Genomic DNA, 27,319 nt, shown 5'->3' with positions numbered 1-27,319 from the left:
CTTTATGCTGCCCCATCATACTCTTTGTGCGCTGTGAGAGATAGACATAGTACGCATGGACAGAACAAAAGGGGTTCTACGGAAACCTCACAGGGCGATTTGATCATAAATTCCCAATTGGACAGGTCATGGCGGGTAGTCAGGTCCCAGGCCTATAACTTCATTATTGAAAGAATTTATACTAGCCCTGTCTGTTGTTCTTGTGGATTCTTCTGAAATAACAGAAGTAATACATCTCGAAGGGGTAGTAACCCTCAAGAGAACACATCATCTTATTAACTATCCTGTAATCCAACTCCTGCTTTGTTTTTCTACAATCTGTCTTATGTCCCTTCCTTAATTTCAAATGCATAAAAGAAACTGCAAAACTGTTATTCTCTGGAGTATTTGAGATCTTGTTCACATGTCGTCCATTTGGCTCAAATTCATAAAAATTCTCTACAGGTTTCTTAGGTGGACACAGGTTATGTGTTGTTAACCAGACATCGAGATAGTCTTACAATGTTGCACACAAAGTGATTCGTTACTGTTCGACTCTCCCAAATTATTTATGTATGAAAATAAAATGGTCCTATCTTATCTCAATATTTTCTTGTATACTTCCAGTAAGTTAGGGCTCTACAGGCCTCTTTCCTTGAGATGAATATGGCTGAAGTCCTTGTTGGGATTAAGTCTTTTACTACCAAGAGGGAAACAAAAAATATTTAAAAAGATATATCTTACCTCGCTAATGACTTTGAGCATTTTAGAAATGCTCTAGAGATGGATCTCCCTGCATTGTCCTAGGTTGGGTGAGTAATAAGGGAAGTGTCGGTAAATGACCTGTCCTCAGGTATTCTACGAATGCGTTTGCTCCCTCCTCTATATCTGTTTCTGCCGTGGTGTGATCCCTCACTCCCCAGTGCCTGGGTGAAAACCATCCAATAAAAAAGACCAATCAAGGACGGTTTTTTTCTCCGTTCCTTTTGCCACCGCCCACTCCCGACAGGGTGACAAGCTAGACAGCTCCTCCGTCTAGTCTTACTTTTCCATCTCCTCCCACTCAGCCAACCCTCGCAACTCGCGTCGCGGATGGGACGCCGGAGGCCCCAGCGCGCATGCGCGACCAGCCCGAGCATGCCCCGTAGCGCGCGCGGCGCGCCGGAGCATCACCGCGTCGCGGCAGAGGCGGAGGTCTCCGCGGCTGCTGCGGGAGCGACAGGAAGTGAAGCGGCCTGTCCTGGTGACTGCGGCGGCACAAACAGTGGCGGAAGGAGCCCTACGGCTACGACGTCGTCGACTGGGGTGGCCGAGGGGGCTGAGCACCTAGGAGACTCGCCCGCTGGGAAGCCGGGTCCCGAGCCGGGTAGGATGGATCATCACCAGCCCGGGACTGGCCGCTACCAGGTGGTAAGTTCCAGGCCCCCGCTCCGGTCCCTGGGAACCCCAGGACTGTCTCCCTCCGTGTCTCCGAGTCTCTTGCCTCGGATTATTCCCGGAGGTGACGTGCTGGCCTTCTTTTTTTTTTGTTTCTTCTGGCCGGACCTGCTTCCTTCACGCCTCCTGTGGAGCCTGCTTCTGACTCCTTTGAGACCCTTCCGTTTCCACCCGTCTCCTCCTAGCTCCCCAACCCTCACCCCCATCCTACACCCTGCTGTAACCTCCCCTCCCAATTAAAACTTATATCTGTTTTATTTCTCACTTTCTGGGTCATTTCCTTATTCCCTGACCAAGTGACTTCTGAGATATTCTAGTGGATTGTTTGCTGAAAATGGTACTGAGTTTAACGTACCTTCTGCGAAGGTGATCACCGTCATAAACGGAGTGGGTGGGGTAAAGGAGATGTAAGCTTTACGTAAGGTAGGATGTGGATTTGGCAAAAAACAAATGTAGGTTTAAAAATTGTGCAACTGTAGAGAGTAGTGATGCTGATTTCGTCTGTCAGCTCTAGTTAACCTTGTCATTTTTGTCGTTTTCCATTTTGTTAGTATTAAAAGTGAGTGTATTTTTTCTATCTCATTTTTTGGGGGGAGGGGGCGAGGAGAAACAGGAAATTTTACTAGAAAAATGCTAATATTGTTGGGAAAATTATTTTCCCTTAAGTACAAGATTTTCCAGCTTAACTGTATAAACCTTTGTATATTGAAATGAGTGAAAAGTGTTTCTCTATTTTCAGTGTCTAATTTTTCTAATTGGAAATTCCTATTGTAATACTATTAATAAAATGGACTCAGCAATAGTTGACTATTTTGTTGCATCTAGGTAACATGTTGTTCTATAAAGTTTGAGACTGTAGTTTAGTTAAATCTCTTCACTGAGAGGAGAAAAACATTAATATGTAGCACTGATGGTGCAATTAATAGTACTGTTTGTGACATTTTACAAATGTGTATGTTAGGGGATTTCGCCTTTTAAACCTGTTTACACATGTGAAACAGTTGTGAGTTAAGAATTTCTATTAAGTGTGTTTTGACAAATAATGAAGGCTACAGAAGATGAAATACATTTCATCTGCTTTACTTCCTGTAATTCCTCCAAATGATCCATATTCTGAATTATGTGCAAAGTTATCAGTATTTTCTGGACAATTTGGAAGATATTACTGATAGCATGTAGGGCATTTTTCAAGTTGTCAGTGTATACAGTTTTGTTGGTTTTATTTTTTTGTAAAAGCATTTTTACTTTTTTGTAGATATTAACAAAAAGAAAATACAGTAGGTATATATTGAATACTTGTTTCTCTTCGTAATGTATTTTTCTTTTTCTTATTTGTTTCCCTTAATGACATTAGCTGATTTGAATTTTTTCTCTTTGGGAGTTATATCAGAATCAACCATGTTCTCATATACAAGTCACTAAACGTTTTTAAGTGATGTAGCTGTGCCTTAAAATAATTTATTATATTGTCACATTTGCTTTCAGTAGTTATGAGTAGTTAAGACTTGACTTATTTTTAAAAATGCCTAATGCCAAGATATTGACATTTGCTCTCCCAGTTTTAAGGTATTTTTTCCTTTACAACTCATTTCAAAATAAGTAGACAATATTATATTTTAATGCTCTTTTTTTTTTTTTTTTTTTCCAAACTGGAGATGAGTCTTGCACAGACTTTGAATGGGTGGAGGCATTCTTTCAGAGCAAAGGGCAAAAATCAGTCCTTCTAAATCATACTACTCATGATTGAAGTAGTTGGGACATAAATTTTTTCTTGTAAGGCAAAGTGTTTAAGAATCTTAGCACAGTTTAAATTTGGAATTTAATTCCTGTTTAACTATACAGTAATTTCATCTGTCTAGTATGACTCCTGGTTTTGTTGAAAATGGCCTGATCAAGGTGTATGTCAGAGAAGCTGCTGAATTGCTCTCTAGTAGACTATTTAGCCAGGGACCAGTCTGCAGTTGTGGCTCAACACAACTGTGTTGTGTGGCTGCCTTTAGCTCAGGTGTTTTGAAAACTCTGGAAGGTTTAATAAACATGAGCAGTAAACAATTTCAGTTGTTGAGTGTTAAGTGATGACTAAAGTAGGAGACAGGCAAGCATGCTTAGGGGTGAAATAGTATGCAATGTTAATTTATCACTTGCTGGTAGAGTTAAAATTTAGCTTTCCATATTGGAAAGTTAGCAGTGATTACCAGGACAATCAGAATGACTTACTACCTTTAGCAAGTGCACAAGTTTTATGTGGAAACTGCTTTTTCTGTGGTGTCTTCTTTCCTTCCCACTTAAAAAGAGTACAAATTTTGTTAAGTAAAGCAGTGGATAATTGGTTAGAGCTACAAAAAGCCTTGACCGTTACCCATCTAATTTCAGAAAAAGCCAGGTATTATGTGTAGTTTCATTGTGTTATGAGAAATTGTTTTGTTTTGTAGGAAATGAGCAGTGTTGCCAAACTATGAAGTAGTTGACTTGACTTGAAGCTGTTAAGCCACATTCTAACTTTGATGTTTTCTATTTTAAAGAATTATGTACCTGTACCAAGCTACTCTAAGATTTCAAAGGTGTTCAGTTAAATTGGCACTGTTAAATCGGCACTCTGTTGCAGCAGTAGGTTTCTCAAACTGTATTCCTGAGTGATAAGAGTCTTAGAAGATTTAGAACATATTAGCATATTAAAGCATAATTTACATATTAAAACCATGAGAAATTCTTCTTGAAGTCGTTGGTTTGGATTTGTTTAACCAGACTCTTAAATCTTGGCCACAGATTTTTAAAGAAAAATTTAAGGTTATATTAATATTTCCAAAATGTTCATTTTCTGTGAACATAATGAACATAACTGTGAAGATCTATACACTTAGCTCTGTATCCGGAGAATGAGAGTTGCCCTTGATAAATCAGCTAATAAGAAGGTTGACTATTGATGATCGGAAAAAAAAAACATGTTACAAAGTCATCTGGGCTTTTATTTAGGTTGTGTTGTTTACAATTTGTGAGCCCTTGGTTTAGTTACTTAGAACTTTGAAGCCTCAATTTCCTCATATTAGTACTCACTTCATTAGGATTATTAGAGAATTTATAAATGCATATAAGAGCATAGAGGCTGGTACATGAAAAATAAGTATTGTTATGAATAATATAAAATAAACTATAAAATATTTTATGTATTTCAGTTATTATTGGTGACCACCTTTGTGTCTTGTTTTATTTAGCAACCTTAATGTCAGCTAGTTCTTTGTCGTTCATGTCAAGAATTGTGAAATCTTTAAATTTTATTTTACCATATTTAGAAGCTAATAAGTTAATCTGTTAATATTTCATGGTTGCTGGCAGAAAACAGGAGACTCCCAGGTCAGCAACAAATGGCATTATCACGGCAAGCTGCGTGAATATTAGCATATTTGTACAGGATTTCCTTGCGCCTGCCCAGGTCCCATGAGGGTGATGGGTCTGCATGGATGCACTAGCGGGTCACAGCTGAGGAACTCAAGAACAAGGGCGCAAGCACTTTTTTAGCAAGCAGCAAACATTGTAAAACAACAAACAAGCTAGTTCACCTCTCCCTGGGAAGGCAGTGACATGCTGTGGTGGTAATCTTGACTACCTTTGTTGCCTATGTGACTTATTATGTGAATCCACTCAGTTGCTCTCAGTTGCTCTTCTTTTCTTGGCCCAATTCAGTTCCTTTGATCTTCACTTGTTTGTTTCTTTTTAACTTACCAATATTCTTTATCTGATTTATATTCTTACCACGCCTCTTTTACATCATCAGGGTTGTCTATTGCTTAATCTAATCTAAGATACTTTTCAGCTCTTTATCTTGCTTCATTTTTGTCACATTGGCACTTTGAATTTCCTCCTTGAAACTTCTTCCTTGTTAAGAAGAAACTTTCTACTCTGATTTTTCCTCTCTTCATGAACTTAATTTGTACTTAACTCCTTAAATATTGATGCTTTCTATGGCATGGCTTATTGTAGTAGCCTGGTTACTACTTCCTTCCTTCATCTGACCTTCAGGGTATCATTTGCATTACATGAGTCATATTTATAGAATGTAAGTTAGATTATTCATTTTTTTGTTATTGTTGTTCAGAAATCTTCAGTGACATCTTATTAAATTCGCTCTGTCCCCATATTTAACATTAAACTTTTTGACTATATAAAGTTGAAAGAATTGTACAGTTAGCCTCCATAAACCAAGTAGGGTCTACAGTTACCAACAGTTTGTTATATTTGTATTACTGTACACCTGTCAATCCCTTTTTTGGTGCTTTCAAAGTAAGTCACAGATATAAATGTACCTCATTGCAAACTGCTTGCTTACCATTAGCTTAGAGTTTAATATTTCTTTATGATTCTTTTTCTTTAGGGTAAAAATTGACAAAAACTGAAGTGAACAAATCTTATTGGATGGGTTTTGACAAATCACCTGTTTAACCCAAATGACTTTCAAAATATCAAGCGGAATCAGCAAACTAACTTCCAAGTCTTGGTTTTGTAAACAAAGTTTTATTGTAACACAGCCGTACTCATTCATTTACAGTGGTAAAATTGAGAATTTGAGACAGTCTGCAAAGCCTAGAATATTTGCCCTTTACAGAAAAAGTTTACTGACCCCTGATATAGAACATTTCTATCATCCTAGAAAGTTCCCTCATGACCCTTCCCTTTCAATTCTTACTCCCCATGTAATAGTTATTCTTATTCTTTTCACCTTAAATTAGTTTTGCCTATTCTGAAATCATACAGCATATAGTCTGCAAAGCTGCTTTCACTCTGAGTCAAGTTTTGGAGATTGAGTCAGGTTATCGTGTATATCAGTAGTAGGTCACCCCTTTTTATTGCTGAATAGTATTTTGTATGAATTATGTAAATCGTATCACTATACCTCTGTTTAGTCATTGTTCTGTTGGACATAGGGTTCTTTCTAGTTTTTGGCTATTATGGATAAAACTGTTAAGAATATTTTCAAACAGTATTTTTGTAGACATATGTTTTCATTTCTCTTGGGTGGAATTACTGGGCATTAGGTTAGGTGTGTGTTTAGTTTTGTAAGAAACCACCAGACTTTTCCCAAAAGTAGTTGTACCATTTTTCACTACGAACAATGTATGAATGTTTTGGTTGCTCCACCACCTTTCCAAAATTTTGGTGGTGTCTTTCTTTTTAATTTTAGCTATTTGGGTAGGCTTATTGGATTTTTGAACTATGAATTTCTTTTATATATACAAGTTCTTTGTATTAGTTTTTCCTTATATTTTAGCAATCCCACCTCTTAATTTTTATGCACTAACTTCTGGAGTCTAGCAGAACCTACTTATTATTAGTTCTTCAACCGTAATGTATTCTCTCTTCACATATGTTTATTTCTCATCTGAAGTTCTGTACCACACACCCTTCTGGTTTGTTTGCCTCATAAAATCTTGTTCTTAAAGGTAAAAAGTCCTACAAAACTATAATTGGAAGAGGGAGGCAGGGCGAGTTTCTTGTATCTGTCATCATCTAGGCAGAGGAAAAGGTGAAACTCACAGTATTGGAGAACTTGTCATACTGAATTATGTTTTTGTGTGTGTTTATACCTTCTAAACTGGTGCTTTTCCTCAGAGATGTTTGAGGGTTCTGTGAATGTTTGATCTTTATTTCTTTTTTAAAATAGGTTTTAAACTTTTAAAAAATTATAATTGAGGAAATTCATATTCAGGTATATTTTATACTAATTTCCACAGTTTGAAGACTAGTATGTTAATTTGTGTTGCCAAGGTAATTTGTTTTTGAATGGACAGCAGATTAAAAGTTTCTCTGGTATTTCTATGCATCTACTGATATTTACTATAAGTGTGTCATTGATGTGATTTGGGTGCAGCTCATTTTTTTAAAAAAAAAATGTATAAATAAGTAAACTACTTTAGCACACCTGAATAATGTTGAATCAAATGCTACTCATAGTTTAGGCATATTTGAGCAGTACATAATCTAGTAATGGTGTAATATTTGTGGAGTAACAAGTAAATGCATTGGCATTATGTCATGACAATACCACATTATAGAGTTTATGTGTTTATGTTTTGAGTGCCTCTTGTCAGATGTATGCTGAAAATAATGTGTGGGAGCTCTATTTAGATGTCAAGACCTAGGATTCATTTATTCATTTATTCAATATATAATAATTTATGAAAGTATCTTTAGTCTGCCAAATTCTGTTTTAGTGCTCGTGAACAAGACAGTTAATTCTTGTCTTGTGGCTCATACTTTTGCGAAGAGGAGGCAGATAAATAAGCATAACTTTAGGTAGTAATAGGTGGTTTAAAGAAGATGAAGCAGGTTGATGGAATTAATAATACATCCTATCAATATTAACAATACATCCTATCATACATTGTAGCAATAGAGCAATAATGACTTTGCATTATGTCAGGAATAAGCTGAGAACTCTGCTAAGCACTTTACACGTGAGCACATTTAATCCTTAGGACACTTCTGTGAAATAGATAATGTCATGATCATCATTTTGCAAATGAGAAAAATGAGACATCACGAGGTTAAATAATAGGCTCAGCTGTGATGGATCTGATACTCAAATCTTGGTGTTTCAGTTTTACATTGCTTTGTAACAAACTGCTCCAAATACAAGCATTTTATTATGTTTCAAGATTCCCTCCTGTTGGCTTTGATCAGCAGAGCAGTTCCGCTCCATGTGATGTTAGCTGGGGCTATAGCTATTTGGAGGGCTCATTGGGTTGGAACGCCCAAGACGGGTCACTCACTTGGCTAGCAGTTGATGCTCACTATAGACTGGGAGCTCAGCTGGGGCTGTTGACGGGATCATTTTACTTCCCTGTGTGCCCTCTTCATGTGTCCTCTCAATGTGACTTTGGCTTCTCATATTGTAGCAGGAAGTGGAAGCTGCTGTTCTTCTTAAGATACGGGCTTCGAAGTCCAGAATGTCATTTCTACTGCATTCTATTGGTTAAAGTAGGCATAAGTCCAACCCAGATTTAAAGGGAAAGGAAATAAACTTCATCTCTCAGTGAGGGAGAGGCATGTACATATGGAAGAAAGGAGTTCATGGTGGCCATCTTTAGAGATGATATGACACATCAGTCAGTTTGACCGCCTCAGTTAATTGGAATCAGGATTATCTGGGAATTCCATTCATTCTCTGAGACTGAGACTTGATTGAAATGTTATAGTTGATGAATATTTCAGGTATGATAATGACCTGTAGTGGAAATGAGTCCATTGGTTTAAGAAATGCGAAGAAAACTGTGTGGCTAGAACAAGGCGAAAAGGAATGGCTCAGGGTGGAATGGGACAAAACAAATACATTTTATGCTGAATTTGATAGAATGGAACTCTCATTTATAGCTTTCTTTAGCTTTTAATTTTTGTTTCAAGAAAGGAATCAAGTCCAGGTACATAATTTGTAAGTCTCAGTACTAAATGCAAATGCAGGGTTCTGTCCTGGGACAGGTAAGTTATTCTTGTTTTCCTACAATTCACAGCAGACTGACAGCCCCCCAAGGATTGTAGTCTCCACGTTAGTACTTGCTCAATACCTGAATTGGTGATAGGCAAGAGACTCTGCTGGTTTACGTGCAAATGTGTCATTGTGATGCCACACTGGAATGTGGATGGCCACTGCCTTGCCATACCCTTGGCTACAGGATGAGGAGATTAAGGTGAGCCAAGGGGTTCAGCTGACTGAAAATCCTTCCTGGGTAGACAGACTGCTTGTGAGCTGAGATTCTAAGCTGGCACATGCTTTTTTTGTCCCATTGGAGTTCTCTTATAAAACTCAGATTCAAAGATAAAATTATTAAGAATTTCAAGATGGTGACCACAGAGCTTTGAAAAAGTTTGGGGCCCACCTGAAGCAAGTTTCCATGTGACTATACATGTTATGTGCTCATAAAGATGCCCCTGAAAGTAGTCTCATTGTAGGGGTGGTGGTGGTGGTGGTAATGATTTAGAGCAGGGGTCAGCAAACTTTTTCTGTAAATGGTCAGACAGTAAATATTTTAGGCTTTCCAAGCCATGTGGTCTGTCACAACTACTCACATCTACTGTTGTAGTGAAAAAGTATTCATACTAAATATGTAAACAAATTAATGTGGCCATGTTCCCATAAAACTTTATTTCTAGAAACGGTGAGCTGGATTTGGCCTGCTGGCTGTACCCACTCCTGAGGTAGATGATAGGAATGTGCCTCATACAGGCCTGAAGCTTGGGTCTGTTGTAGGATACTTCTGGCAAATTAATTTTTTATTTCACCTAGTCTTGAAATAAACCCTTAGGACTATCTGGCAAATTAATTTTTTATTTCACCTAGTCTTGAAATAAACCCTTAGGAATATGATAAAGTTTTTTTGCATAACTTACTTGTATCTAGTAATTAGCAGACACCTAGTCTGACACTAGAATTGAGGTAGAGATGAATGAATAGTGGAATAGAGTATAAAATTTTCTGTAAGAATGGCAAAGACAAATTTCTCATGCCTGATAGAAAATTCATTCTGTTGGATTGCTCACCACACTGAGCCATTCTTGATCACCTTATTTAAATCACTATACCCTCATCACAATACCATTCCCTATTTTAATTTTTTCCTCCTATTTTAATGTTTTCTCCCATAATACTTGTCACCAACTGAAATTCTAAATATTTTTCTTATTTAATTCCTTCCTCCCCCACCTTTTCCCTAAGTGTAAGCTTCATGAGGACAGGCATTTTTTTTTCTGCTGTCTCTTTCAGTACCTGGCATAAGGTAGGCACTTTGATAATATTTGATAAAAATGTTCAAGACCAATTTTGTAGACTCAAAACTTTGCCTATGTTATTTTTTTTCAATTTCTGTTTTTATATTCATTGCTGCTGAGACTTTGGCTCTCTAAAGTTTTATTGTTTTTATTGCCTTACAGCTTAACATATATTGCTTAGTGTCTTTTTTTTCCTCCCTCTCTCCCTCCCTCCCTCTTCTCTCCTTCCCTTCCTGCTCTTTCCAGTCCCCCTGCCCCCATACATATGATTGGCACCCCCTACAGCTCAGTAAATAAGCTATGAAGTCATATGCAGTGGCCCTGCTTATTTAGTACTTTCTTTAACTGGAGTTGTGGATACTGCTTTGATTTTCCTCATCTGTTTTATATTGATTACTTAGTGACTATTTTATGGTTATTTTTCTTTAATATTAGACCTACATTCTGTCTCTGTATTAGTAGTGTTATTTTAGAATTTTATGCATATTCTATGTATGTAGGCCTTAGTTTAAATACAGAATGCATTCTTCTGACATTTAATAAATGTGAATTTACTGACAAGATTGTTGTAATTAAGGCTAGCCTACCTATCACGTGATTGTAAAACAGCCTGCGTCTGTGTTTTCATGTCATGTTGTTATGGTTTCTTCAAAAGTTTGATCACTTAGCTGGAATTAAGGTGTGGGTAAATTTCTTGTTAAAGACATGCCAAATGCAAGTTGGGAAATGCTGCAGTCATCTAAGATTTATTATCAGATTATTTCAGGGTTTTGACTTGCTTGCTTTTAAGATTTGTTTGAGCATGAACAATTTAACATTTTAAGTTTAGGAATGTGCTGTGGTTTAGTTTGTCTATGATGTTTCTCCAGAATTACCTGTTACATTATGTAAAGCAATCATGCTGTTTGGCAGAGGCTTTGAGAATAAGGAAATAAACTGCATGGTTTTACCTCTTCACTAATTTTGAGGCTCTTAGGACTTGTAGCCTTTTGGATATCGGACTGAAGAAATCCAATAGTGACAGTTTTCACAAAACATTTGTTCTCACTTGAGTAGAGCTTTTGCCCATATCATCATGATGTTTTGTGAGATTTTTCCCCAAAGGGGAAGGGTCTTGAATAACACTTGAGACCTTGTTATCTTGTTCTACCCCTCTCCAACCATCACTCCAAACCGTCTGTGGTCTCTCTTGCCTTCCGACTTTTGAACATATTATTCTCCTTTTCTCTTTTCTCCCTCCTTCCTCTAGGCCTAATTCCTGTTTATTTAAATCTATTTAGATATTCTTTCCTCACCCCTCTACCTCCCCACCTCCAATTTCCCACCCTTTACTAACAAGTTCTGTGTGCTCTTTTAACAGTGTGCACTTATTCTTATCATAGTCCTTATTCTATGGTATGTTACTTTGTAAATTCAATGGGAAGTAGGGCATAGATATGTTTATAACATAGTTTTGTGGGCCCATTACACATATGCGGTAAATAGTACTTATTGAAGAAATTAAGTGAATGTCTTTCTGAATTGATTTCAAGAGTATGCATGAGGTTACTGGTATATATTTATAAAGTGAACAGTTTTCCAGAGTTCTCTTATGTAAAAGTAACAGTGTGTTGCCTAGCCTATACAATATTGATATTTTTGATTTCCATAATTAGGGTATGTACTTCACTTATAGAGTAGTGCCAGGGAATCTGTTTAGGTGAATTCCGGTATTTTTATAATGTCTCATCTGATTGATGGCTTGCACTTGCAAAATAGTTGGGTTAGGTTATTTGGTCTACCTATGGAAAGAAGGAAAATAAACTGTTTGCGTATTGTGAAAGTAGTCAGTGATCATTTTCTTCAACCTTCTCATTTTGTTGCAGATTGTCTGAGGGAGAATCTGATCAGTTACCCAGCAAAGCTGGGAGGACAAATTTTATTTTGTTATTCTAAATGTATCAGCTGAGTTAAAATATATCAAAGATCCTGGGAAAAAGAACTTTCATTATAGTTAACTTTCTTTTATTCATTGTGATGCAAGACATGGAAAACTTGGAATAGGTATGGCATAGTTAATTACCTAGCTAATAAATGAAAGAGCTCCACAACTCAGTTCATTGTGCTGAATTCAGCTTGTGACAAGTTTTCTTTGACTAGCATGTATTTTTTTTAAATCAAAATAATGCAAGTATGCAGTTTCAGAAGTTAAAAAGAGTACCGAAAGACAAATAAGGAGAAATAGTAGTCTCCTTTTCCATCCGTTTTCCTCCAAGCCTTTCTCCTTAAAAGAAATTAATCTTTAACTTTTTAACTCTTTTGACTCTATTTTTAACAGATATGTATATTCAGTTACTTGTTAATTTATTAATTTTACTTTCTTACATGGCCTGCTTTCCCTTAAATTATGATCTTCGTAGTCTCACATCTTGGGTTCAAATCTTGGCTCCTCACTTTTAAGCAGTATAACCTTGAGCCTATTACTTAACCTCTCTTTGCCAAAGCTTCCTCATCTATAAATAAGGATCATACAGGTATTTACCTCATAGAATTATTGTGAGGAATAAATGCATGGAAAACTCCTAATTTTTAGTTAAATCAGAAATTAATATTTACATTTATTACTATAAATATTGTTTACTGTGTCAGATAGTGTATTTTCTGTAACTTTAAATTTTTCAGGGAGTTTTCTAATTTTTAATCTTTATTTTTCTATGAATCTGTTGTTCATTCTTTGCATATCCTCTGGTGATTTTTTCAAAATTTGCTCTTCAGCTATATATATATATATTTTTTTGCGTGGTCAAATGCTTCAGATAATTAGTGCCTTTATTTACTTCTTTGAAGACATTCTTCCTAGAACCCTCCATCCTCCTGTTTCTATTTGTACTGTTGCACAGTTGTCATACTGAGACTTTTTCCTTTATAACTTTGTTATGTGGAGCCTCTTTTGATTTACTCTCTTATTTTAGTTGAACATATTTCCCAGTAGGTTTCCAAGAAAAAATGCCTCGGTGGGGGGGGGGGGAAGGGGCTATTTAATTTGTTGTCATCAAGTTCATATTTTTTAAAAAAATCATTTTACTGTCTGTAGGTTTCTGGTGATAACCCCTTTTTCATTCTTAATATTAGGGATTTGCTTTCTCTCCTTTTTTTTCCCCTTGAATTGTCTGTGACTTTTGTCAATTTTGTTGATCTTTTCAGAGAACCAACCAGCCTTTGGCTTTGCTAAATGTCTCTGTGTTCTATTTTATTGATTTCCGCTTTGACCTCATTTACATATTACCTTATTTCTTTCCTTTTTTTGTGATTTACTTTACTTTTTTCTAGCTTCTAATGGTAGAATTTTTGGTCATTGATTTTGGTCATTGATTTTTTCCCCTCTCAGAAGAAAGTGTTTTGCTATCTATATCCTGAAAATTTTGATGTAATATTTCTGTTAGTAAGGATGTTTTCTAATTTCTCTTGTAATTTCTTCTTCGAACAGTATATAAATAGAAGTGTGTTAATTTTCCATTTGGGATTTTCTTAGATAACTTTTTTAAATTTTCAAAATTTTTTTTTGTAGTAAGAGAATACACTTACTTTAATCTTATTTCTTTTAATTTTATTATTGAGACTTGTTTTATGGCCCAGTATATTTATTTTGGTGATGTAGTCTGTGCATTTAAGATGTATACTCTTCTATTATTGTATATAGTGTTCTATAAATGTCAGATCAAGTTGGTTTATAGTATTATTCTGATCTGTGTCTTTACCGATTTTTGTATTTGTGTTAGTCTGTTAGTTGCTGAGTAAGGAGTTTTAAAATCTGCTATGATTGTGGAGTTATCTCTTTTTAATTATCTCATTTTCTTGCTTCCTATATTTTGAGACTCTTATTATGAAAGATCCTCTCTTTATTTCTGGTTGTACACTTTTGTCTTCAAGTCTCTTTTATTTATTATTAATAGAGCCATTCCTTATTTTTTTGCACGGCATATCTTTTTCTGTTTACTTTCATCTGGTCTGAATCTTTTAACTGTGTCTTTTTTTTGGTAGTCTGTAAGTGGATCTTGCTTTTTTATTCACTCTGCCTCTGACAGCTCTGCCTTTTACTTGGAGTGTTTATGTTTAATACAGTTATTGATATGGTTGGTGTACTTCTACCATTATCTTTCTGATTTTTTTTTTTTTTGGTGGTGGTGGTTCCTCCTTTTACTCTTTTTTGCTGTCTTTTGTATCATTTGATTTAAAAAATATTTCAGTGTCCCTTTCAATATTTCTGTTGCCTAAAAAGCTATTCTTCTTTACATTATTATTTTTTTGCTTGCTGTAAGATGACAGTAAAAAGTTAATGTCATATCACTTAATGTAAAATGTCAGACTTTATAACTTTATAGGTTGGTGAACTCTCTCCCGCCACCAACCTTGATGTTATAGTTATCATATGTATTACCTGTACCTTCAGTGAAAACCCTAACAATGTTACAAGTTTTGTTTTAAAAACTTAAGAGGAAAAAAATCTTTTATATATACTTAGATATTTATCACTTCCTATGCTCTCTCTTCATTCCTGAAAAAGCAAATTTCTTCATTATCTATTATTTTCAGCCTAAGAACTTCCTTTCCCGTTTCTTAAAGTACAGATCATCTGCTAATAAATTCTCTTATTTTTATTTCATTTGAAATGTCTTTGTTTTGCCACCATCCCTGAAGTATATAGATATATATACTTCACTGTAAAATTCTTGGCTCAGTTTTTTTTCCTCTCAGCCCTTTAAGATGTTCCATTTTCTTCTGATAACCATGGTTTCTGCTGAGAAACTTGTAGTTATTCGAATCATTGTTTCTCTGTATATGATACATTGTTTTTTTCCCTCAGGATATTTTTAATAACTTTTCTTTATCTTTGATTTTTAGAAGTTTTATTATGATGTATCTAGGTGTTCTTTGAATATAATTTAGCCTCACTGAAATTGAATTAGTAAATTTACTTCCTTCACTCTTTTGAAGAATTTTGGAAATTATTCAGAATTTTTTCCTCCTTCATTCCCTTTTTTGTTTCCTTTGAGCCTCAAATTACATGTTTTTTAGACCTTATAAATGTTAAAAGTCTCTGTGGCTCTTTATTTATTTGCTTATTTATTTCTTCAATTTCCCCCCACCCTTTTTTTTTTAGAATGGATAAATTCTATCAATCATTATATCGATTTTAAATTCACTGTCTCTTTCCTCTGTTATTTTTATTAGACTGTGGATCCCATGTGGATTTTTTAATTTTACATAATTTATTTTTTCATTCCAAAATTTCTGTTTGGTTCTTTTTGTTGTTTTTTCTTTCTCTGCTGAGAGTCCCTGTCATTTCATTGATTTCAAGGTAATTTTGCTTTACTTACTGGAGCAGTTAAATAGCTGCTTTAAAGTCTTTGGTGACTATAATCTGAGTCATAGAATTGGCATCTCTTGATTGCCTTTTCCCTGGAGTCTGATTTATATTTCCTAGTATTTTGTATTTCTAGTAATTTAAGATTTTATACTGGATATTATGAGTTTTGCTTGGTTCTTTGAAGAATATAAATATTTTGTTTTAGAGGCAGTCAACTCAGCTTTAGATTGTAAACAGTATCTCACACTCTGTTTAGGGTTCAAATCTAAGCTTAATTTGTTAGGCCTTTACTAATCTGTTTTAGGTCAGTCCTACACATGCCTGGTTTGAGGGTTAATGATTTCTCCTCACTTTCTGGCCTGCCTGGACTCCATTCCGTGCTGCTTCTGGCTAGAAATGGCAAGGTTTCTATTGGAGTTTTAGTAGCCTAGGCTGGGTGCTTCTTCACAGCTATGGTTCTGCCTCAGAGCAACGCTGCAAAAAAAGGGGGGGGGGCACCTTCACTTGTGTAGGTTGCTTCTTCAGATCTTAACTTCCCTTTACTTCTCTGTTTTCTTTAGTCCAGAATGCTCAGGTAATTGGGTTTGCTTTTTTCTTTCTTTTTTTAAAAAATTTTTTTAAAACATTTGTTGCAAGTTTATAGTTGCCGTCAGTGGGAAGAGTGGACTGTAGGGGCCCTGCACTGTCATTCTGGAACTTGAGCTAACTAGATTTTTGAGATTTTTGTTTTTTACTTCCTATATTAACTTTCTTCCTAATATTTTTATTTTGTTTTTCTTTCATGTTGGAGGTTTTCTTTAAATTTGGTGTTCCTTCTCTGCCTGTTTATAGTCTATGAGTTGTGCTTTTGTGTTTTGACATGTTGATTGGTAGGTTTCAGTGTTGTGTCATTTCTTGGTGAGCTAACCTTTTCATTCATGGCCTCCCAAATGTCCATGTTTGCAGTGTAGTTAAGAAATAATGGCAGTAGTTTTAGGTGGCCTGGATTAGAATAGTAGCATCAAAGAGAAGTAGATGAGTAGATTTAAAGATGTATGTGTAGTAGGTACGTGATTTGAATCAACAAAAGCACTCATAAAGTGGGGTAGATTACTACCTGTCAATTTTTATTGGAGGCATCTTTAAATAAAAGAGCTTGAATTTAGAGACATTGAAAACTGAGTTTGAATCTTTCTTTGCCCCTAATTAAGTGTGTCAGTTTACTTTAAAATTCTTCCATTGTACTCACCTCAGAGGATTATTCTAGGAACTAAAGTAGATGATATATATATAAAGTGCTTAAAAAAAAAATCTGACATTTATTGGGGCTTTACTATGTTAGGCATTATTCTAAGTATATGTACAGGTGTTAATTTTTGTAATCTTTGCAAAAACCACATGAGAAAACATACCCCACTTTATAGGTAGAAATGAGGCTCAGGCAGTCACAGAGTTAGTAAGTGCTGGAGCCTAGGTTTCAATTTTGAAAAGTTTATTCCAGTTCCTGTGTACTAACTTAACCAGTGTGCTTCTGTTCTTAGCCCAGTATTGGTGATTGAGTAGGCTTAAAAATATGTGTGCCAGCATTTTGTTATTTCATTTATCTGTATGTAATATATTATTATACAGTGCTTTTCATTGATCTTGTTAAAAGCAAAATTATTGTATAATGAAATAGTTTTAAGTCTGTCAGTATTTTATTAAGCTAACAAAGGTTTCTCTTTAAAGCAAAATGTAGTTAAACATTTAGATATCCGGGGTTTTTTTCCCCCTCCAAAACTATTTGGTAAATTTGTTTTATCGTGTGTGCTGACAGTTGGAATTTGAGTACCACAGAGAACTACCTACTCAGTTTCTCTCTGGATAGTATTTTTGCTCTGGTTTCTTTAAAGGCACAAGTTATAAGATATTTTTGTCTTGTGCATCGTTACTTCTAGTTCAAATTAATGCAGTAATAGAATTCATGTAATTTTTTCTAGAACATGCCAATCATGGAAAGTTTTGTGGAAAACTTTGATGTAACTGTTTATTGACTAGTACCTTTAGAAATGTGGCATTGTAGTGATCATTGTAACATGAGAATAAGTATTATTTGTACAGGAATAAATATATAGGATGAATCAATATAGGGGCACATGATTGCTACTTTAGAGAGAGAGAGAAGGGGGAGTGGGTTGGCTTCTGATATTATGAAATTATTCACATTATGTTCTGAGATTTATCAGCCAATTTTTGAGGATTTACTTTGGCAAATAACACTTCGATGGATGAGCCCTTTAACTATTGCCTGCTTCTTGGCATTTGTTGTGTTTCCGGGATGAATCATCAATAACAGCATCTTAGTAATTGATATTACTCCATTTAGTTTTGGTTGAGGATTCTCTTATTAGCTTCTCTGTGTTTTATGAGGGAAGAAAAAACTTTCTGTTTTTGGTGTTTCAGGCCTGGTCTTTTGCTAGTCTTAGCTCTCTGGTTTACTTATGATAGAATATATAAACTTTTATTTTCCTTTATTCCTTCTGTTGCAGCCCTAGTCATACTGTATCATGGCCTTGCCCCAGATCTCCTAGTCATTAGAAGTTAGACATTCTAGGGATCGATGGATTGGGGTTTTGCCTGTTTCCTCCACCCAAGATAGTACCTAGAACATATAATTTAGTAAAGTTGGTTGAGCAACTGATAACTGACTGACTGAATGAATGAAAATTAACGAATCACAGAAAGAAGATGAGGCTCAAAGATCAAGGTTATGCAGCTAGGAGATGGTAGATCTGTATCTTAAATTTAGGTCTTCTGGCATTGAATTATCTTCTTTTCTAGTTTATTCATATAGCAACTACATGTCCATCTAAAAAATGTGAAATCAAACCAGAGTACACCTTACTAATTTTTCAAATGACGAATGCTTATAATAGTAACTTTAACAATTTCGCATAGGATTAGTAGTCTTATGGCCTTGCAAATGAAACTAAATCAGACCAGTTATACACCTTTCAGCTTCTCTCCAGTATCTCTGTCAGAGGCAATATCTACAGCTGTGGATTCAGTTTTAGCTAAGTCTCTTTAAAGTTGGCAGAAGAAAATCAAGGCTGCTACAAAATGAAACAGAATGAATAGTCAAAGGTAGGAAGAAACCCGGAATGGAATATAGTTCTCTGGAAGCTAAGGAAAACCAATTAGAATACACTCAGCTGTGTTGAATATATTAAAGATTTTTGGTAGGGTGAGGATAGAAAAAAGGTTTTTGGGTTTAACAGTTAGAAGGTCAACATTCTTAGCAAGAGCTGTTCGAGCGAAAGCCAGTTGGTAATGTATTAGGGAGGAAATGAGCATTAGAAGTGCACAGAATGAGGATAGATGTGTTTTGGATCTGAAGGAAAGAAGGGAGAGATTAAAATAATTCAAAAATCACGAGAAAAAATATTTAATTTTAGCTGGGGGCAGGTTTTTTTTTTTTTTTTTTTAAGTATGGCGTGAATAGAATATATGTGAATAGAGAGAAAGAAGTTAGTGGAGAAAAGGAGACATGTTATTTAAAGGAAAAACGGTACTTTGGGAGGCAGGATTGTCTCTGTACAGTTCTCTGGCATTTAGGAATAAAGAATATACGTTAGGATGGATGCCATAATGCTAAATTTAGAGATTTGAGGGGATAATTTCTGCTTGAAAACCTGTTTTTTCTCTGTGAATTAGGATGCAAAGATTTTGACTGTTTCATAGCTGGAAGTGGGGAATAGGAGAGCAGTGGAACTGAAACACCTGCCAGGGCGATGACTAGTTCTGAAAGCCCTGCTGGGATTAGAAACTAAATTTGTACTGGACCAACCTACAAAGTTATGTGACTTGTTTCCCTTCTTCTACCAGGAGATAGTAGACAGGCTTGTCCCATATTGGGTCTCAGTGGAGTAGATGTGGCAGAGAATATGGGAACTAGGAAACAGGGTGAGTGTCATGCAAGTTTTTCACTATGTAGTCCAAGCTACATAGGATAGAAAGTAACCAGGTGGCAGCAAATGGAGGGCCCAAAGAATAGACTTAGTGGAAATAAGGGAGTGAGAAAGGTACAAAGTAAAAGGTCGTGACCAGAAAGTAAGATGTAGAAACAGTTCTGGATGATGATCAAGTCAGGGAAGAAGAGAAACATTCTAGTTACTGGACTACTCAACTCTGGATATCATTTCTATCCTGTTTTATAGCTGAGATATTAAGTCAGTTTAGCTGTCTTGTATTATAATAGGATTTAAGGTAGAGGGGATGATATTGTGGGTAGGGAGCTGGCTAATTAGTCTTACTGGGGAATGATTTGGAATCTCGTAAATAGAAACAATAAGTCTATATTTTCTAAAAACAAGGATATTTTCTTAAAACTACAGTGCAATTATCAAAATCAGTAACATTGAAACTACTATAATCTATAAACATATTTCACTAGTTTTTCTACTAATGCCTTTTATGACAAAAGAAAACCTTTTTTTTTTAGATCAGGATCTACTCCATTATTAGATATTATACCTCTTAGTCTCTTTTAACCTGGAACAGTTCTTTAATCTTTTTTTCTATCTTTCATGATATTAATGTTTTAGAAAGGTTCATGTCAGTTTTTTTTGTAGTATACCCCACAAATGTCCTTTAAAAAAATTATATTTTCACCCATTGGTTTTAGAATTCGTAAGTTATTATTGCCTAAAAGAGTTATAATTATGGTTGCTGTCAAATGGTAATTTTCTAATTCTGTAATTTGTTCTACATTTATTATTTAGAATTCTATAAGGAAAAACTTTCCCTTGCCTTAAGTTTATTTGTTTATGTCAGTATGAATTCATGGATTTTTATTTTATTTTATTAGTTTTAATCTTACCTTATCATCATTTATTTTGAGGCTCAGATCACCCTAGATTTGACTAGCGGGAACATCTTCCATCTATTCTTATGACCTTGTGACATGTCCCTATCATTTTTGCACTTTCCTACCATATAGCACTTAAATATTGTGACACTATCTGATTTCTAAAGTTTCGTTTGGATTGAGGAACCACTGTTTACACGTAACGTGGAGGACAACTAACAACATTTATTGCCACAGTAGCTTACTGCTGCTATGCTGGGTGCTTAATGAGCATTTCCTTGTGGAGTTTGTGGAGTTTGCAGAGCCCTTTATCAGTTGGGTTGTCAGATAAAGCAGTTGGAACATTGGTGGCGTGTTGCTTACAATGTTATTGTGCCATCCTTAAAATTGGAATCCTAAGAGATAGTATTACTGTGAAAACAGAATGCCTTTGTAGATTATGTAGGCAGTATATAATGTGATTAACAGCTAGTTAAGGCAAAAAGGCACCATGAATAAGATTCTTGTTAGGTGGGAGACAAAAAGCCCTTATGAATCATTGTGACCTCAAAAATAGATTTCATTAGAAAATCATCACACTAAAATAGATACATGCTGCTGTTATTTTGTGTGTTAGTACTGTTAACCGATTTATGGAAAATAACAAACATGATAATATCTGAGTTTATGTACCTGACTTTCTTTTCTTGTAAAGATGATAATGGTTATAAAAGGTTGTTGAATGGGTGTGGAATCTGTGAGAAATTTCCCAAATGTCAGTTTTCTAACTTACAGAAGCTTATTCCTTTAAGCATAGACAGAAATGTCTTTAACATATCTACATTCTGTTCTACACTAAGAACAAGAGAATTTTTTAAAATTTCATTTTTGTTCTAGAGAACTTGGAAAAATACAGAATTTTTTTTTTTTAAAAAAAACAAGAAAATAACAACTGGCTATCCATTTTGCCTGTTGTTGTTTTGAAACTGTTAACATTTTTCTCTTATTTAAAATTGGAATAATATATGTTTTATACACATACACACACAAACGATTCTGTTAACTTCTTTAACACTGTATCATGAACATTTCCTTACGTAATTAAGTATCCTTTCAAAACTCCATCTTAAATGGCTCTTTAATATTCTATTCTATTGATTATGTTTTTATTTTATTTTGGATGAATAGATTATTTCCAGTTTTCTATTATTACAACATTATGATGAACAGCTTTATAAAGAAATTCTGTTTTATAGTATCAGATGGGTACTAGGCTAATTGGGGGGATCACTTTGTAAATTATGTAAATGTTTAACCTCTATGCTATACATCTAAAACTAATATAATATTGAATGTCAACTGTAATTGAAAAAAAAAAAAGAAAAAAAAAGCATGATTATAACCATGACTACAACAGTTATGTTTATTATCTAAACTTCAAATTCAAGCACCTAGGTTGAAAAGTTAAAAGAAGAAAAAAATAGGTGTGTTTTTCCTGAGTGCAAGAATCATTTTAGACGAAAAAAATCAAAACTAAAGGATGTTTATGTGACACAATCGAAATCTAATAAAGAATACTTGAAATCATGGAGAAAAAAGCTCTTTTTTTAAGTTTCTGATTAGTTTTCTTGGGGTATAGTCAAAGTGAGAATTGGTAGGCTAAAGTGTGAATGTTTTCATAACCTTTTTTAATTTATAAAAAGTGATATATACTTATTTTTTAAAATACAGGGGGCATAAGTACAAAGCAAGAATCAGTCTAGACACCCAAATCTTACCAACCAAAAATAATTTATGTTAATAATATTTGTAGAACATCATTCCATTTGTGCTTATAGGTAGGGATAAGATTATATAAGAATGAGATAATGTTATTTGTGCTATTTTTAGAAATCAAAATATGAAATATGATTTTGTTTTAATTTAACAACAAGGAAAATACCTTAAAGAGTTGCTGAATTCTAGGTGGAGTTTTCTTTTTAAACCACAGAACCATTAGATTCTGTAGGATTTCACGAAAATTAAGAAAAGAGTATAAAAACCAGTAAGAATTTGGCGTTATTTAAAAAACTGCTTATTTTAATTTACTTTTATTTAAAAATATCTTTAAATATTAAAATGGGTAGCTATTGATAAGCATATTTTAATTTTGAATATTCGAGATTAAGTCCCTGGTGTGAAATATGAGATGAGTGGCACTAATATTACTTCTCACCTCTTCTTTCCCTAGTTTCTGATTTTTAGTTTGCGTATATTTTACATTTTCAGGAGTATATGTTTGCTCTCTGTTTACCAGCAACTATTTAGTCTTTAGCTCTATATTTAGCATTAGTTCTGTATTTAAAAGGATTCAGTGCTAAGCACCATATGTTTTCCCATTGCTTTTCTCTTCATTTGCTTTTTATTTGATCAATTTTCTGATTGCATTGTTTTCATCATAGAGTAGTTTTTCCAAGGATGCATGAGTGCTATATACTTTATACATGGAAGACAGTTTGGCTAGCTAAACTTCGGGTTTTTAATAAACGTTAAAACTATGAAACATTTCAGGCATAAAGAAAAGTACAGAAAATAATGTAAAAGATTGTTATATTCATCATGGAGATAATAGATGTTAATATTTTGCCATATTTGTTTTAGATCTTGAAAATTTTTTTTGTAAGAAAGATAAGCTGAAGTCTACATTTATGCCTTGCCCCTCTCTCTTCCCATTACACTGTCTGAAGTTGGTGTATATATCTGTGAATGTTTTTATTACATATCTGTGTCTGTATAAAGTAGATATTTAGTTTTAAATTATGTGAAATTGTATTTGTTATAGTATTTTTATGTTTTATACTTTTTCAGCTTGCTCTATTCACTTAGCATGTCAGGATTTATCTATGGTGGTTCATGTGGATCTAATTCATCAATTTAAAACGTTTTTATTTATTTATTTTTTGTGGTATATAAATCATGGAATAATATTTATTTTCTACTGGCCAAATGGTTGTTTTCAGTGTCTCAGAATTACAAATAGTACTGCCGTGAGCATTCTTGTCCATGTCTCTTTATGTGCAAGTGTGAAAGTTTCTAGCGTTGACATCTAGAAGTAAAATTATTGGGTACCACCCATGTTTGGCCTTACTAGGAATTGCTAAATTGCTCTTCTGGATGTTTAAATGAATTTCTGTTCTTAGTAGCAACAGTTCTACTTCTTTTTAATTCTTTCTAACACACAATTTTCATTTTTTTAATTATTAGAAATATTTTCCATTCATTTATATTCCTCCTGTGTACTGCTGATTAATTTTCTTTGTCCAATAATCTTTGTTTTTCCTGGAGTTTTCACTTTTATTAACTTGTATCAATAGATCACCCTTTTTGTGCCTGTTTTTAGTTTTTCTACTATATTCTTCAATAGTAAACCTGTTTTTTTTTTTTTTTTTTTTTTTTTGATGAATAAAAGTCCTCTGGATACTTTGTACTGTTCTGTGCTTTGTCACTGATACCTTTCATCACTGTGTAAAGAAAGAGTCACTGTCTCTAATCTAGTGACCTTCGCCTTGTCAACTCTGATTTTGTGTGAGAGAGGATAGCTCCTTGTCATTTTTGTGACTAATATTGGCCATCTTGTCTATCTGTGATAAGAATGACTGTCTTTAGAGTAGTTATTCACTTGTGACTTGGGGTTGGCATTTATATTCTTGTTTAGGATGTGCAATTCAGTGATATATGGTTTTTGGAAAACAGTTTAATTAGCTAAACTTTTAGGAATATATATTTGCTTATTGAGTGATGGTGACTGTCCCCAAAAGTTGAATGATTAAATATTTCAAGTTCCTGCTATGTGTAAAGCACCTGGAAATCATAGAAATATATGATCCTGAGATGTTCAGTGCACCCATTATTGACTAAGCTCTCTCCCGCCTTTTGGTAAAAGAAAAACTGGGTGGCTTGGGACACTGTGCAGTTAATATGGAGCTTACTCTATGCCCTAAACTCTGTGAATAAAGCATATTTTCTAAATTTCAGAAGCTTATGATCTGATTGGGAAAGTAGAAACATCCCCAAATCCAATTAGAGGTTACCGGGGTCCCTAAGCCTCCAGGGCCTCATGAAGCACAGCATAAACTTGCAACTGGTAGTTTTCTGGAAGGAAATGGTTGCAATTAGAATATACTAGCTCTCATTTTCCATTTTTTTTTTTTTTTTTGCCTGAATAGTTTTGCTTTTAAATCCTCTTGAATGTTCAGATTCTGATTGCTGAAAGGGGGCATATTTTAAGCCTGATGGTATCTATTTTGATATTTTTACTATCTTTAATGTCTGAGAACTCATTTATTATGAAGTATACTTCTAAGCCAATTTTACTTTTCAACTTTAGCAGCTACTATGTTTTCTGATTTGTTTTGGTGCATGCAAATCAGAAACTTTCTGAAGAATCTGTCAAAGCTTTTTTAATGTAATTTGATTAAGGAAGCAGAAATGAATAAAACCTTTCATTACAAATTGCCATTACCATTATGTTTATCAGTGCCTATGCTGGGTAGGATACCAGTGTGTTAGTTTGTAAAAACCAGAGCATTGGACTATTTTAAAATTCAGGATTTGAATAGTTTATAAATTAAAACATTATCATTTATAATTTCTTCTGGTTTTTATAAATGCACAAGAGCATCTTCTCCAGTGAGGTTTCTAAATTATGGTCCCCAAATCAGTTAAGGAAATCTTAAATACTAAAATTGCTCTTTATCATTATTTCTAATAAAGCATAATTTGATGGAAGGCAGGTTTGTCTGGAATTATTCATCTATGTTGATTTACACAAATACTAAAAGTTCGTGGTGTTTCCTCAGCTGTGTTGAGGAAGGTGAAGAGGGTCTCATTTCTCTTTCAACTTTATCTGTTTTCTTTCTAGTCATCAGTTCTCCCCTTGACCATCCGCAGGAGTTTTGGAAATCCTCGGAGTGGATCATTTTAGCTTGTTTTATTGCTCTCCTTTGACTCAGGCATCTTGCCCAGGAGGAGGGCTATGCTGGTTGGGAACCGATTGCTGTGCCAAAGAAGAGCATTATTCAGACTGACGTAGATAGTCAGGACCTAGTCATTGAGTAGAGTGGCTTCAGTCCCACCCAAATTGCTGCTGTTGGAGAGGATAAAGCTTTTTCCCTCTGTAGTCGCAAGGTTCTTTTGGCTGGTCGAATAATCAAATAAACATGAACTAGAGTAACATGAGAAAATAACCAGATTTAATTATGTATATATGTATGGGAACCCTGCATACCTGAGAAGTTTAGAGACAAAGTGTATAAAACATTCTGAGCTAGGGATGAGGTGAGTTATTGCACCTTGGGGCTTCAGAAGGTAATTGCAGAGAGAACACATGCTCAGTAATTATTAGTTTGCCCTGCCATATAGATAGATTAAAAAGTCATTTCTGGTGATAATTCTTGTTGTGGGCCAGGCTCCTAATTTAAAATCTTTTAGATAGGGAGCATGTAGGAGCTTTTTTTTTTTTTCCTTTGAGTCTACAGGGCCTTGGTTGTCTTCAGGTCAGAATAATCTGCTACCTACCACTAAGGCACATCTTGGGATGCCTTCTTCTGAACTCCTGCACTGTGAATCTGTAGTGAAAGAGGAGTGAAAGGGATTTTGGGGAAATTATCACATGTCTACCACAGATAACCAAACTGCTTAAGACCACAGTATGGTAACCAATAAGTATATTTGGCAAGGCTGCTTGCATTGTAGAGAGACAAAAACCCAAGTTAGTGGCCAGACTTTGAAAAATGCAGTCTTTTGAAAGTAAACTTAAAATGTATTATATGTAACATGTATTTTGGTATAAAAGCACAAAGATGAGGCTGAACAGTTTCCTACGATGAAATATATTGACATTGATGGGCATATATTATGGTCTTCTCATGCTAAGTTGATATGAGCTAGACTAATAGGTTATAGGGAGACCTTGAGAAGGTAAGTGGAAGCCAGTAGGGGGAGCAGTGCTCTGAAGGCAGAGAACCTTAAATGAAAGTTTGAAAAGGTGCCAACCCATCACACTCAGATATTTTTGTAGTCTTTTTTCTTTCTTTCTTTTTGTCTTTTGAGGGCTGTGAGCTCAAACAAGCTGTAAATAATCTTTATTAAAATCATATTGTCCTATCGATAAAGACAATATTAATGGGCAGGTCTTCCTTAGGTAAAATCTGAGTAAGCTAAATAGAATTTTGAAAAGAGTATCTTTCTGTTGATATTTTATAAAAATTTAAGAATCGGGTCAGGTATTTGTCTTTTAATTAAAGGACAATGAATACAACTAATGGGTGTGCCATATAGAGAGCAGTTTGTATTCAAAGATGGAATTTTAGGCTCTAGCATATTTAATTGCAGTTTTAGCATATAAAAAGGAATTTAACCAGAGGTTGAAAATACAAATTTATATAAGATCTTTAATCCATCTGTTTGGCATATTTATTCCTTGGAGGTCTCCGGAATGTGAAAATGCTCTTCTTTCACTTACTTAGATAATAACTGACTGTTACAGGCTTAAAATACTTGAGTTAACAAGGTTATTTTCTCTCAAGGCTTTACAGTTTTTACTACTATGACTGGGGACCTATATTGCATTTTCTTTTAATTTTAACCAAAACTTCGGAACTTTTATTTTCAGTGTTCAACAAGACATATATAACTTCGGCTTTTGTAGAGCTTTTACTTTAGCTGGGAAAAGAGATTGTAAATGCTTACATAAATAATTGCTATTGTGATACCTGCTCTGAAGAACAGAATACTTTAAAATTATGTCAGAGTATCCAAATCTGCCTTTAGGAGATAAGAAAGGCTTTCCCGAGAACTTGATTTTAAGCCTTAGATCTGAACAAGTTGCTTAGCTAGAAGTTAGCTAGGCAGTGCAATAGGGGACACAAAGAATTGCATAGCCCAGAGTCCATTTTTGTATGTGATTATGTTTAATTTTCTTTTAAGAAATGAATTGTACACTTGAAACTTATTTG

The 27,319-nt window shown here is 34.7% G+C and overlaps 1 protein-coding gene across 1 annotated transcript in view; it reads left to right on the top strand.

The window, feature by feature from the left end:
* The first annotated feature begins 1,056 nt into the window (after positions 1 to 1,056).
* The window catches only part of NDFIP2 (Nedd4 family interacting protein 2), a 61,397-nt gene continuing 35,134 nt past the window's right edge, over positions 1,057 to 27,319 (top strand). The window contains exon 1 of the mRNA XM_016160994.2: positions 1,057 to 1,389. Within this exon, the coding sequence (XP_016016480.1) occupies positions 1,072 to 1,389 (318 nt within the window). The 5' untranslated portion in view covers positions 1,057 to 1,071. The remainder of the gene's footprint in view (positions 1,390 to 27,319) is intronic.

This window comes from Rousettus aegyptiacus, unplaced genomic scaffold (assembly GCF_014176215.1).
Source record: "Rousettus aegyptiacus isolate mRouAeg1 unplaced genomic scaffold, mRouAeg1.p scaffold_m13_p_11, whole genome shotgun sequence".
Lineage (NCBI taxonomy): Eukaryota > Metazoa > Chordata > Mammalia > Chiroptera > Pteropodidae > Rousettus > Rousettus aegyptiacus.
This window is presented reverse-complemented; position numbering and strand designations above follow the sequence as displayed.